The 13,865-nt window shown below is 62.7% G+C and overlaps 1 protein-coding gene across 1 annotated transcript; it reads left to right on the top strand.

Moving 5' to 3' along the window:
* The first annotated feature begins 2,496 nt into the window (after positions 1 to 2,496).
* On the top strand, positions 2,497 to 12,953 carry TBC1D10A (TBC1 domain family member 10A). The gene is made up of 9 exons (XM_075110027.1): positions 2,497 to 2,771; positions 5,976 to 6,075; positions 9,132 to 9,239; positions 9,550 to 9,656; positions 10,305 to 10,419; positions 10,696 to 10,761; positions 11,119 to 11,308; positions 11,645 to 11,799; positions 12,009 to 12,953. The coding sequence occupies exons 1-9, from the start codon at positions 2,563 to 2,565 to the stop codon at positions 12,399 to 12,401; spliced, it is 1,443 nt and encodes a 480-aa protein (XP_074966128.1). The 5' UTR covers positions 2,497 to 2,562; the 3' UTR covers positions 12,402 to 12,953.
* Positions 12,954 to 13,865: the final 912 nt, after the last annotated feature.

Raw genomic sequence — 13,865 nt, 5'->3', positions numbered from 1 at the left:
TTAAACTTTCCCTAGTGCTACACAGGTATTCCTGAAGGTAAAGCGCATAAGTACAAACACTTCTGGCTGTGTCTGGGGGCAGAAAGACTACTTTGAAGTTGGTGGGAACTTTATTGGAAAACATGTTTTACACTTTACACCTGCAGCTGGCACCTCTTGGTTCTGGAGAGTGTGCAAGTCTGGAAAATGGGTTATGCCCATACCCTCGGTCAGAGCTGTATCGCCCTTTGATACAAAGATCACACAAAATGAATCTACAGCAAGATGACGAGGTGCCGAGGAAGAGGCAGGTGTGCGCTGCTGCCCCGGCAGCCATGCGATTTGGGTACCTCCGCTCTTCTTTTGGGTTAATCAAAGCCACGGATTTATGAGTTTGGTGTTTTTCTTTTTAGCCATGGTCAGGCACTACAGGAACATCCTGTTTACCTTATTCTGCGCTTAGGGGAGAGAGGGATTCAGCAGGAGGGAAGGGCCAGCATCCTCCGGCATCCTCCCGCCTCGGCCATGCTCCCCTTGGGATCGGCGGAAGCCCAGTTGCTGTTGGGAAGGTGCCTGGCGCTGGCCCAGCCCAGGTGGCCGGTAGTCCCCTGGCTGCTGTGGCCAGCTGCTGGCTTTCACAGATGCCCAGGTGTCCGCGAGCAGTGCTGTGCTTCATCAGCCTGCTCCTGGCCCTGGCGTAGGATGCTGAGTCCTGAGCGTCTGGGCAGGGCATTTGGGTGTGCAGTGGATGGAGGGGTGCCCCTGCCCTGCAGGAAGGTGGGGTAATCGCTTCCCTTTTGCTTTTAAAAGCAGACAATAGGTACAATCTTAGAGAAAACAAAACTGGGCAGTGAATGGTGTTTTCCAGAGCTGATAAAAAAACTGCAAAGAAAACTCTGAAATGGAGAAGTCGCTTTTTTACATCCGCTGCGAGGCCCAGGCATGATGGGACTGTGCTGAAGGTCACCCAGCTTTTCTTCTCTAGCTGTGCTTGGTGGCATGAACCACACTGGCACCCAATGCCTGAGGAGCTCCTTGGCAGGGCCTTCAGTTCCTCGGTGTCTCTGGCTGAACGTTGTCCCCGGTGCTCAGGTGGTGTTTTCAGCCAAGCCCCTTCCACCAGCCTGACAGGGCTGAGCTCCCAGCCCTGTGCTCTGGCCGGAAAACTTCCTGCTAGAAATAGCTTGTGTGGAGCCTTGCCAGCCTGTTTCTATCTAAATATTACTGATAAATGTTGTAACAGACTGTGCATGTGTGTATCTAGTACAAAACAACTGTTATCAGAGTCTGTCCACTTCAGCGGGGAGGACCCGCAAGGCTTGGGCTGCCAGAAAAATCTGGAAATAGGTTGAGTTGTTGCTGACTTTACTGAGCTTTGTTCCCTCGGACCTATGGCACCTCACCCAGCACCCTACCCATTTGGAAAGGGGTCCTGGCTCTTATAAAACCCTGGTTCTTTGCTGTTTGAGGCAGAAAACTGAGTGCTGGGCTGATGGCTGTGGGAAGCGGCTGGAGGTGGGATGGAGCAGGGTGCCTCACTCCCTGCGGCCCTCCCCCTGGAAGGCTTCACCCCAGGCAGGTCCTGGCAGATCCTGGCACTGTCACCTTGTCACTTATAGATCCTTGTGCTTTATTTTTCGAAGAGATAGGCCAGTTTTACCTGTTCAGGGTGAAGGTGACAAGGCTGTTGGCAGATGGGGAACTTGCGGGTGCAGCAGCGGGGGGCTGGGCTCCATGGGGCCGGGGCAGGGTTGGGGTGCAGCATGCGTGTAAACGGAATGACATCCGTGCCTTCAGCTTCAGAGCATCCCCTGACTGAAGCGCAGTCACCCCTGAGGGGAAGGGATCCTCCCAGTGCCCTGTCCCAGTATGAGCCCAGTGCAACCCTAGTTCAGCCCCAGTGCCGTCCCAGCACAGCCCTCCCAGAGTCCCAGTATGCAGGCATGCAGCCTCCCTGGAGCCCCAGTGCTGTCCCACTGAGCTCCTGGTGCAGCCCTATTAGGGGCCCCATCATGGTCCCAGTATGGGCCTGGTCCTGGTCCCAATATGGGCTCGGCCTGGACCCAGTCCGGGCCCAGGCCCCGGCTCAGTCCAGGCCTGGTCCCAGACCCAGGATGGGCTCAGCCTGGTCCCTGTACAAGCTCGATCCCAGTCCCAGTACAGGCCTGACCCCGGTCCCAGTATGGACCGAGTCCCGGTCTCAGTAGGGGCTCAACCCAGTCCCAGTACGGGCCCGACCACACTCCCGCTACGGACCCGGTGCCAGTGTGGGCCCGATGCCGGCCCCGGCCCCAGCCCTGCCCCACGCCCAGTCCTGGCCCCGCCCCGTGGCTCGCGTAGCCCCACCCCCCTCACCGCCTGCGCCAGTGGGCGGGGACAATCCCTGACGGACAGCTCCCACCCAGCCTCTTGCCCAATCCCCCTCCGCTCCGGTCGGTCCCCTTGCCTCTGGTTGGCGGGCGGCCCGCTGCCGCCCAATGGCGTCGCGGCGCGGGGGCGTGCCCCGTCGGTCGGGGGTGTGGCCGCCGCCGTGGCCCGCGGCATGGAGGAGCGGCTGCCGACCCGCCGCTGAGCCGCGCCGCCATGGCCAAGAGCCGCGGGGGCGGCGGGCCTGCCTCGCCCGGCGGCCGCCACCACAGCCTGGCCGGGACCCGCGAGAGCCTGTCTGAGGCGGGCGGCGACGAGCTCAGCTCCCTCGGGTCCGACTCCGAGGTGAACGGTGGCGGCGGCCCGGAGGAACGGCGCGTCGATAAGTTCGGTTTCATCGTGGGCAGCCGCAGCGCCGAGGGGCCGTGAGTGGAGCTGGGGCGGGGGGGATGTGGCGTCCCGGGGCGCGGAGGGCTCGGGGCGAGCCGCTACCGGTTCCGCCGCCCCCGTAGGGCCGGGCCGAGTCGCGGGGCCTCGGGTCTTCCCGCCCTGCGGCGCGAAGGTCCGTCCTCCCCGGTCCCGGGCTTCGGGGGCTGATCCCGGTGGGTGATGGGGATACGGGTGGGTGCCCGTAGTGCTGCTCCGAGGCCGGCCTGGCTCCGTGCGGCCGCCGCGGGGCCAGTGTGGGCTTACCCCCGGCAGCCCGGGGCAGCTCGGGGCCGGTGCACGCCCGGTGCCCCCGGCAGCGCTTTTCTGCAGTGCTTAACTCCATCCCGGGGGGAGCCGCGGTGATGGGAGTGGGGCCGGAGCTCTCCCGTGCTCCCAGTCTCGGTGCCACAGCTGCTCTCCGGCTCTGCCGCCCCGGTACCCGGTACATTGGTGCCCGCGGTGGAGGCTGTAGCGGCCAGGATGCGAGCAAGGACCCCGACAGCCATTCCTACCCCCGCCCCACCCCCGTCTGCCCTGCATCGATGAGGGGGGAAAGGCTGGGAAGCTGCGCCTGCCGCGGGAGGGATCTCTGGGAGCTGCCAGCAGCGCCGAGGCCTCCTCGCCGAGGTCAGTGTCTGGTTACCTCCGGGCCTCGTCTCCTCCGAGTGCTAGATTCCGGCGTATTTTTGGCCATCGTGGAGGCCGGGATGTTGTTCGGCCACCTGCCAGGGGAACCGGCGTCGGTAGCCACCGGCGAAGGCGCTGCGGCGAGGAGGTGCTGGCCTCGCTCCGCGGAGGAAGCCCTTGGAGGAAGCAGGGCAGTCGAAATCAGCCGCGAGCAAGCCTATGGCTGCACCAGCCCAAGGTGCTGGGCCCCAGGGCAGTGCCAGCACCCAGGAACATGTTCCCGGTTGCTGACAAGCTGGTTTGGCAGCGCATTTGGTGTTTACCTTCCTGGCCATGGTTTCACAGCAACACCCGCCTGGAGAGGCGTGGGATCGCAGTGGGGATGACGCGTGGCAGCCTGCTTCTCTCCAGCTGGGACGTTACCTGGAGCGGGCTCCCCTGTGGTTTGCCCACCTGTGCGCTCTGGTGTCAGTTGAGCCCATCCCCGAGGAGCAAAGTGTTCACCCCCCGTGAGCCCATGGGCATTACGTGGTTAGTCCGTGGGGAGAGAGGGCACCGGAGGTTTGATTGCTGGTGCTGGGCAAGGTGCATCGCTCTGGTGATAAACCCCGTCCCTGCCTGCCAGGCTCACACCTCGGAGCTGGAGAAGCAAGGTCAATTCTCCTGCCTGGGGTGCTGCACCCCATCCCGGCCACCCACCACTTCTTGGGGATGCTTTGGATGTGCCAGCTGTCGTCCTTGTGGACACTGGCTGTCCCTGGGTGCTTGGGGTGGATGTCCCTGTCTCTGGGGTTCAGCAGGCAGCAGCTCCTCGTGGGGGTGCCAGCAGTGTGGTGACTGCAGTCACTGGGGACTGAGCCTTCCTCCCATGCCCTGCAGATGTGCTGGGGCCCAATCCTGCCCTCCTTTGGAGCTCTGTCAGCTGCGCGCCTCTCCCAAGAGTGGATAAACAGAAGTGCGTGGCCTTCCCCTGGGGCTGGCAGAATTGGGGTCCCTCTAGCTGGAAGGGTTTTGGGGAATCACAGGGAGTGCAAGTAGGGCATCTCGGCATCTGTGGAGGGGCTGAGGGCATCAGGAAGGGCCAAGCTGTGGAGCTGTGACCTGCAGTGCAGGTACAGAGGAGCACTTTGCCTGCATAGGGCACCTCGCTGCCTCCTGGCCTGGGGTGCCCCCATCCCATCCTCCCCACCTTGGCCATCTGAACTGCCTCTGGTCCTTGCTCTGTGCCCGCTGCCAAGCAGCCATCAGCTGGTAACAGCTTCCAGTCTGGGCTGGCTGGGCTCCAGCGGGCCCGCAGCCAGCTCCTGTATCCAGCGTCCAGTGCTCCCGAGCTTCCCACGCCTCGGAGAGCCCCAGCTCCTCCAGCAGACCAGGCTTCCCGGCTTGGGGCCAGCGCTCCCTCCATCCCCGTGCTGGGCTGTGCTGCTGGACGGGGAGCTGCCTGCTGTGTCCGGCCCATGCCAGGGAGGTGGGGTGGCTGTGCCGAGCAAAGTGGATCCCTTTGGAGAGGGTTTGCTCTCTGAAACAATTATGCTTGGCCCTGTCTGACCTGCTGTGGTGGGTGGAACCCAGCAGAGAAGGGCTGGGCAGGGAGCGGGGCAGTGCTGCCAGCTGGATGTAGCCTTGGGCTCTCCATGCTGCTTGATTTCTGGCTCCTGACACAGAGAGGTCTGGGTGCTCTGCGTGTCCCTGGGGATGCTCAGCATCTGGACCCCTGTCCGCAGAAAGGATCTGGTGGCTCCTGGGATCTGCAAGCTGCAGGGCAGTGTGGAGCCGAGCCTGGGAAGGCTTCAGGTCTGCTGAAGTTGGCCCTTCTCTGCGGATGGCTTGGAGGAGCTTCTGCTCTCCCTGAGATGTGCACATGCAGGGCCTGGCCGAGCTGTCTGTCACCCTGGCTTCCCCCGACAGAAGGCAGAGGGTGCCTGGGGAGGGCTGGAGGCTGCAGTGCCGGCTTCCGCTTAGCTAGCTTTGGCATTACGGCAACATCCCCGCCTGCCTCGGCAGGGTTAAATCGGATTCCCCAGCTAGGCTGAGCTGTTGCTGGAAAAAACTCCCCTCCCTCCCTCCTGGGGGACCCTCAGCCGGGCGCAGCGCCAGGCTTTCGGGGTGTGAGTTTGACTGGGGCTGCGCAGATGACATGATGCTTATGGCCTCGGCTTTCTCCTCCTGCAGCCAGCCCCCGCGGGGGGGATTGGACCTTGCTCAGCTAATGCCTCTGGCTGTGCCCCCTGGTTCCTCGCCTTCCTGACATGCCCTTCTTTCTGGGCACGGGTCCCCAGGGATGCTCAGGCACGTGGTGGGTGTAGTGCATGATGCTCCCGAGAGGTTTTGAACTGCTGGGGTGTTGGGGCTGCGCTGGTGTGCTGATTTCACGGGTGGTGAGCGCTTCCGGCAGCACCGAGCAGCTGTCAACATGCTGACACTCTCGAGCGTGACCCGGACAGGCTCTGCACCTGGGGGAGGGCAGCCAGCCAGCCAAGGAGGGCACCCAGGGTCTGGAGGGGTTGGATGGGGCCCTGCAATGCAAGGAGGGCTTGCAGCCATGCTGACCGGCCTCTTCCCCCACCCTGCAGGCTGGAGGAGGTGCCCTTGGAGGTGCTACGGCAGCGGGAGTCCAAGTGGCTGGATATGCTCAACAACTGGGACAAGTGGATGGCCAAAAAACACAAGAAGGTAAGTGATGGCCTTGTCCCCTGGGGCTGCCCCAGGACAGCTGTGCAGGTGAGAGGAGGCAGCAGGGAGGGACAGCTGGGTGCAGCGGTGTCCTCTCAAGGCTTTCGGGCAGCCTGTGTGTCATCACCAGGTCCCCACAGGCAGATGCTTTGCCTTTGGATGATGCTGTTGGCTTGAATGGGCTGTTCCCTTCCTGTGATGCTTCTCATTGCAGGAGAGAGGCTTGAGTGTGGCAGGGGGCTGAGCCTGCAAGTCCCCGAGCCAGCCCACTCCTGCCCACATCTGCTCCCCGCTGGGCTGGAGCCTTCCTAGGGCTTTGTTGGCTGCCTGCAGGCAGCTATGGGAATTGTTCAGACATGGAAACTTCTGGTCTGAGCATCTTGTAGACCAAAAAAAAATTCCAGGTAGGAAATGTTTGAGCCTGATGTGTGTGACACTGGTCTGCAAGCTGGGGTCCCCAGGGGACTTCTGGTGGTGTGTGCTGGGTGGCTCCATGGCTTGGTCCGTTGTTGCTCCCTGACCTCCTGAGCCTGTGAACGAGGCAGAGATGGGATGGAGCAAGTCCCAGGTCGCTGCTGTGTGTCTGCTGGAAGCAGTGAGGCCACTGGCACCAACCAGCAGTGCCTGAGGGCGGCCGAAGGGCCGCCTCCTCCTCCTCCCCACTGCTGGCAGAGCCTCCTGGCACCACTCCGTGTGCTGTGCTCCCAGAGTGTTGTCCCCACTCGGTGCCTGGTGAACGACGCAGAAATCCCTCATCTGTTTCTTGGCTGCTCACACAGGATTTGGGAGAGCTTTTCAGCACGCAGCAGGCAGGCACTTTGTTCTACAGGCAGTTTCCGCTGCTCTCTGGCCGTGCCACAGCATGGCCTGCAGGCTCGGGTGAATGCTCTGGCAGCCTTACGTCTGGCAGAGGAGCGCTCTCGTGCTTGGGCTGAGCTCCTGAGGGACCTTGTGGGGCTGATGTGCTGTATAGTCTGTCCTGCAGCAAAAATTGATGCCCAGAGCCTCTGATGTCTGCTATGGAGAGATGCTTCATGCCTGGAGTCCTGGGGCTGCTCAGAAAAGGGGGCCAGGCCTGGCCTCGGGTGCTGTTGACTGTCCCTCCTCTGGCAGGAGCCTGGCTGCTTTGGTAAGGGGCCACACAGTGTGGGCTCAGGCCCTGTTGCTTCAGAAGAGCTCCCTGTGCCTCTGAAAAACCCCGGTGCTTTCTGGCTGCCTCACCAGGGTTGGCTGACAGCCCGGGGATCTCTTGGGCCAGCTCCTGCCGGCCTTGCTTACACCTGCACTGCTCCAGCATCCCAAAACCCTCCATCCCTTGCCCACCTGGCCCGGATCCCAGCAGAGCCGCAGCCCTGTGTCCTTCGTGGCACTGAGCCGTGCCAGCACCGCATACCAGTCCTTGCCCTTTCCGGCCAGACCAATGGAGGGCAGATGCATGGGCAGCTCCCACTGCTCCTCAGGGACACGCTTTCAGCAACCCTCAGCCCAGGTATGCTCCCAGTCCCCAGAAGGGCACTGGGGGGGATCCCAGGAGCTGGGTAACCCCAGCACAGGGGTGATGGCGGGACCTGGTGCAGAGCCAATGGGATGAGATGCTCAGCTGCTTGGCCCTGGCTGCACTGAGCCTGGCCAGCTGGAGGGGCTGCTGAACCGAAACTCAGCAAGGCGGCTTCCTTCCCGGCAGCTTAGCCAGCAGGAAGGGGAGCCGGCTTGAAAAGGGAGCTGTCAGCAGTGGCGGAGCTGCCCGCAGCCGCCCTGGGCATCGCCTGCTGCGCTTCCTGCAAGCACAAAGGCCCCGCAAGGCTCGGGACCTGCCCGAGTAAACAAGCAGTGCTGCAGCAAGGGAGCAGCAAACCCCCCTGGGGATGCGGTGTTACCACCACGTTGGGCTGGGCTGCTTGGAAGCACAACCGCCTGCTCCTGAATTACACCAGCAAACAGAGAAAAGGAGCTCTGGGCAGGCTGGAAAGGCCCAGGGAGGCTTTGGGTACGTTAGCTGTGACTTGCAGAGCCCTGGCACATCTCTGGCACTTGGCATGTGCCACCCGAATGGGGACATGAGGTGTGGAGGCAATGCTGGGTTTTTGCAGGGTTTTATGTGGTGTAACTGTGCTGAAAGCACCCATCTCGTGGGATCCCACCTTGCTGCGTGCCCTGGCTGAGGGCCTTGAGGAGATGGTGCTACTGCTTCCCCAGGAGCTGGGGCAGGATGTGTGTGTGGGTCTGATTTTGGTCCCTGCTGGGGTGATGACAGTGGCAGGGTTAAGCAGGCTTTGCTCCCTGCTGCAGGGTAAGTACAGGCACTGCATCGCCTGGACTTTGGTCCTGGCCAGTGCCTTGTGCCAAGGAAATTAGGGGCTGACTGTGGGCTCGGAGCCGGCCTCGGGAGCTGGCTGCATGAGGAGCTGGGGCTAGGCCTGCCCTTCTGCCCAGGACAAGCGGGCGGGAAGGTTGGGACACTGAGCAGGGTGCACCTCCTTGCTCCCCATGGCCTGATGGGTGAGCTGGAGGGCTGGATTGAGGCTTGGGGAACCTTCTGCTGCATTCCTGATGCTTCCTGTGGGCCATGCTGGGATGGGGAGTGAGCCACCTGCTCCCCACCTTGGATCCAGTGTTTGCTTTTCCAGCTCCCAGCAGGATCCTGCTCTGAGGCAGAGACAGGCTTGTTTGGAGCTGTTTGCAAGCTGCAAAGCCTTGGCCAGGCTCCGGGTACCCATCCACAGCTCCCTCGTGCTGGTGTAGCTCTGGCTGACATGTTAAGAGCATTGCTGGGGAGAAGGGGGTGCGCAGAGCCCTCCTGAGATCCTTGGGGTCTCTGGCTGCAGCTCCCAATGCTATCCCATAGGTCTGTGCGATGCCAGCTGCTGTCATGAGACATGTGGCTGGGCACCCTGTCCCCAGGGGCGCAGGGACACATCCCCTTGTGCAGGGAAGCAGCAGGGGACCAGCCTGCAACCGCGGTGCTGGGCCTGGCTCCCGTCTTGCCCTAGGAGCGTCTGTGTTCCCTGCTGCCCTGCCATCTCCCCGCCATGATGGCTGTGTTGCTCCCACCCCAGATCCGTCTGCGGTGCCAGAAGGGGATCCCACCCTCCCTGCGGGGCCGAGCCTGGCAGTACCTCTCCGGGAGCAAAGTCAAGCTTGAGCAGAACATCGGCAAGTTTGACGTGAGTGCAGCCAGGGACCTTCCTGCACTGCTGGGGAGGGGATGCTGGTGGAGGGGGCAGTGCTGGGATGGCTCCTGCTTCCTCCAGGGCTGGGGTGTCTGTTAGGGTTGTTCCTGCCATGTGGGGTTCAAGGGGGCTAGCGTCCCAGCCAGTGTGGGCTGCCGCATGACCCGATGGGGCTTGTGTTCAGGGCAGAGGCAGCTCCAGCCCTGTGGCTGCTCTGCCAGCTTGCTGCGGCCCCCACATGTTGGAGTGGGGCTGGCAACCTGCTGGTGTGGGGTGTTGCTCACCCCAAGCCTCTCCGCCTCAGGAACTGGATCTCCTTGCGGGGGACCCAAAGTGGCTGGATGTGATCGAGCGGGATCTCCATCGGCAGTTCCCCTTCCACGAGATGTTCGTCTCACGTGGAGGCCACGGGTAAGTAGAACTGCTGTGTGTCTGGTGCTTGGCAGCCACCAGGCTGGACCAGCACCATGGGGTGTCTCCCGCTGTGTCCCCTGCTATCCTTACAGCCCCCGGCTTGCAGGGCATCCAGGCACTGGCTGAAAACAGGATGCTTCCCAGGAGCTTGGTGTGTGGGTCCTAGCCCTTGGCACCAGCTCCAGCAACAGGTGGGGTGGGAATTGCCATAGCAGGAGCGTGGAGGGAGGAGGCAGCTGGCTGTGGCACCTTGTTTCACCAGGGAAACGCTGTTCCCCATGTGTTGGGAAGCCTCTGCACTGCTGTGCTTGCAGCTGGGTCCCACCCTCAGCCAGTATCCCTGAGAGGTGGTTGTCTCCCTGCCTCTCCTCTCAGATCCAGGCAGGATGGGTCCTCTGTGGGCAGAGCTTCCCAGAGCAGAGCCGTGGTTGTCATGTGCCGTAGCCCTGTGTTTGTGTGGAAGAGGGATCCCAGTCAGGGACTGACCAAGGGTCGTGGGTGAACAGTGGTGGCCAGCAGCCAGCCTGTGGTGCTGGATCACCGTGCGATGGCCCGTGCTGATTTGGCCCACTGGGGTCCACAGGGGAGACTGCCAGGCCACGTCTGTGCCCTCTCCACCTATCCTTCCCCGCAATGTCTCCACAGGCAGCAGGACCTGTTTCGGGTGCTGAAGGCATACACGCTGTACCGCCCGGAGGAGGGCTACTGCCAGGCCCAGGCCCCCATCGCCGCCGTCCTGCTCATGCACATGCCAGCCGAGGTATGAGCACATGGCTGGGAAGGCAGGGAGACCCAGTGGCTGGAGAGCTGGGACCAGCAGGAGGGTGTGGGTCACTTCAGGGTGGTGCTGGTGGGCAGGGTGCTTGATTCATGGCACCCATTTACCCCAAATCTCAGTTGGTGCGGGAAGGTGCCTTTCACCCCAGGTGTGCTCGCCTCCTCCTGCCTGCTCCCATGGTCCCTCGGAGCAGGGTGGGGACTGCAGGGCCATCCCCTGGGACACCTGGGTGTTCACCTGCTGTCCCTTGGCTTGCAGCAAGCATTCTGGTGCCTGGTGCAGATCTGCGAGAAGTACCTCCCCGGCTACTACAGCGAGAAGCTGGTGAGTGAAGGGCCTGTGGTGCCTTCAGTTGTGGCAGGGACCTGTGATGTCTCCAGGTCAAAAGCTCCCCCAGCTCCTCACCCCAGAGAAAGAAGGGAGCTTGGGGAGATCCTGAGTACTCCCACGGTCTCCCTGTTGTGCTGTGGCCCCCAGGAGCATCCCGCAGTCAGGGATGGGGGGCTCAGCGTAGCTCTGCTGCCGGTGTCCATGGGCACAGCTCTGCTTCTGTAGCCAGGTCTGGAGGGTGGACTGCTCCTCCTCTGGGGCCAGTGGGCTGAGGCCAGGCACTGGGGAGCCCATCCCAGGGCTGGGCAGGGGTGAAGGCGCTCGCCGGGACTCTCACTGCTGTCCCTGCAGGAGGCCATTCAGCTGGATGGGCAGATACTCTTCTCACTGCTGCACAAGGTCTCTCCTGTGGCCTACAAGCACCTGAGCAAGCAGAAGATCGACCCCATCCTCTACATGACAGAGTGGTTCATGTGCGCCTTCTCCCGCACGCTGCCCTGGAGTTCCGTCCTGCGTGTCTGGGACATGTTCTTCTGTGAAGGTAGAAGCTCCCCACCATCCTCCTCTTCCTCCTGGGGTGACTAGCTGCAGTACCTGCAGCACACGGGCGGCACTCAGGGCTGCAGCAGCAGCACTGCCATGGCTGCTTGCCTGTGCCTGGGACATGGGACATGTGATAGGGCAGGTTTGGGGCAGCCACATGCCTGGGGTGGAGACTGGGCTGTTCCCCTGAGGGTTAGGGAACATGTGCATCTCAAATCCACCCTCTTGTGTGTCCTGACTGCTAGTGGGACTGGGACCCACAGCATCTGAGGGACATAGTGGTAGTGTCGCCCTGTCCTGCCTGCCGCTCACTGCCTCACCTTTCCCCTTGCAGGGGTGAAAATCATCTTCCGGGTGGGCCTCGTGCTGCTCAAACACACCCTGGGCTCCTCGGACAAGCTGAAGTCCTGCCAGGGCCAGTATGAGACCATGGAGAGGCTGAGGGCCATCAGCCCCAAGATCATGCAGGAGACCTTCCTGGTGCAGGAGGTGAGGTGCTGGGGAGAGTCTGGGGGCCCAGTGCCGCCTAGTTGGCCATGCTGCCAGGCTGTCCCTGGTGGGGCTTGGCAAAAGGCTTGGATTTGGGGTTGCCTCTGCCCTGGGGTCTCCCACACCCTGCCCCAGTGGCTGGGGTGCCAGGCCATCCCCAGGTGCCACTGTCAGGGGAGATGCTGGTGGCACGAGTCTGTCCCCTGCAGGTCATTGAGCTGCCAGTGACGGAGCGTCAGATCGAGCGGGAGCACCTGATCCAGCTGAAGAAGTGGCGGGAGACGCACGGGGAGCTGCAGTGCAAGTCCCCTCCACGCCTGCATGGTGCCAAGGCCATCAGCGAGGCTGAGCCCCCCACCCGCAAGGCGCTGGAGCCTGTCCCCTCCATCATCGTTCCCCCTGGGCCCGCCCCTGTGCCCAAGGCCCGCAAGAGCAAGGAAAGGAGCAGAGAAAAGGGCCTGGCCAGCCCCGCCAACGGTCCTGGGGCTGAGGGCAACGGGGCGCCTGGCTCAGCCCGGGAGCTGCTGCACCCCCAGGTCTCCCCCCACCACCAGTCCAAGGAGAGCCTGAGCTCCCGGGAGAGCGAGGACACGTACTTGTAGGGCTGGCACGGTGCTGGGTCCGCACCCCGGGCAGCCGGGCTCAGCTGGGCTGCGCACGGACCCGGGCTCAAGGACAATGATGGGGGGAGGTGTTGGGGACCCGTGGCCCCCAGTGCTGGGGGCTCTGGGCTGGAGGGATGGGGCTGGGCTGGCCAGTGGGGCTCCTTAGGGCCGCCCGCTTGGGGTGGGCTCAAAGCTGGGGCCATCCACAGGAGTTTGGCCATGTTTGGTGACCAAAAGGGACACCTCTGGTCTGCGCTGGGTGCCCACCCTGGCAGAGTGCTGGCACCATGAGTGGTGGGAGCCCTAGCAGGGGGTGGCTGAGCCACTCGTGCTCCTTCCCTATGGCTCGGGGGGGCCAAACTGCCTTTGGGCCCTTCTTTCTGTCCCAGAGCCCCTCGACCTGCCGCCCCCAGGGTCCCTCTCACGGCCCCCACCCTTTTGCCTGCTGTTGCATTGGCCAGGCAGACCCAGACCCCAGGTGTTCATGCTGGTGCACAGGGACTGGGGGTACGCAAGGAGCTGGGGGGGACCCCTCACCCCCCCCACCCCTTCTCTATCTAGTGAGGATATATCAAGTTGTAGCCCTATATTTAGTACCAAATTCACCTACTCACTGAGCCTATTTATTATTCTTCTGTGGCAGTAACCGTTGCAGGACAGGGACTGAGGTTGGGAGCTGCAGGCAGGATGTCCTGGAGGCAGCGGGATTTGATGCCAGACCATGACCGTGGGGCTAAAGCCCCCCCACCCCATCCCCGAGCTCCCCATGGCTCGGGGGAGCGCTCACCCTACTGGGGCTCTCCCCACTGCTGCCACCCACCCCAAGGCCCCAGCAGAGGTGAGATGGGGTGCCCATGGGGTGGGCAAGTGGCTGGGTGCTCTGTGGTTTTTTGGGTCCCCTCTCCCTCCTCCAGCCCTCCCCAAGGGCCGGGGGTGGCTTTGTAAAATAAAGTAGGGAAAATGGTTTTGTACAAAAGGGTTAAATAAAGCAGGATTATGTAAAGGCAGAGCACCTGTGGCTCCTGCTGTGTGTTCCCATTGCCTTCTGGTGCTGTGGGGTAAAGGGTGGCATGGGATGGGGGTGTTGGGGTGCTCCCCATCACCTCCCACCTCCTGCTGTGCCAATGTTGGCTTTAGCGAGGCACCCTGGCCCAGACCCTCTGTCCCCTGGGTGCTCCTGGCATGGAGGGCAGGTGCTGGGGAGGGTCCTGGGAAGGGCCCTGCTGCCGTCACCCCTCCGTCACTGCCCTACCTCTGCCACAGAGGCTGGCCAGCCCCAGCCTGCCCTTGCTGTCTCACCCTGCCCGGGGGCTGCCCATGTTTGAAGTGTAAATGGGAAGACGCTGAGACCTGCCTCAGCTTGTGATAGCTGTGGTGGCAGCCAGGGGCTGGGGTGTCTGGGGCTGTTCTTGGGGGGCTGCCATGGGGTGAGCGCCCTTCCCAGCGCCCAGACCCACTCCC

Source organism: Phalacrocorax aristotelis, chromosome 15, assembly GCF_949628215.1.
Source record: "Phalacrocorax aristotelis chromosome 15, bGulAri2.1, whole genome shotgun sequence".
NCBI lineage: Eukaryota > Metazoa > Chordata > Aves > Suliformes > Phalacrocoracidae > Phalacrocorax > Phalacrocorax aristotelis.
The sequence above is the reverse complement of the archived record's forward strand: the minus strand, read 5'-3'. Positions and strand labels throughout refer to the sequence as shown.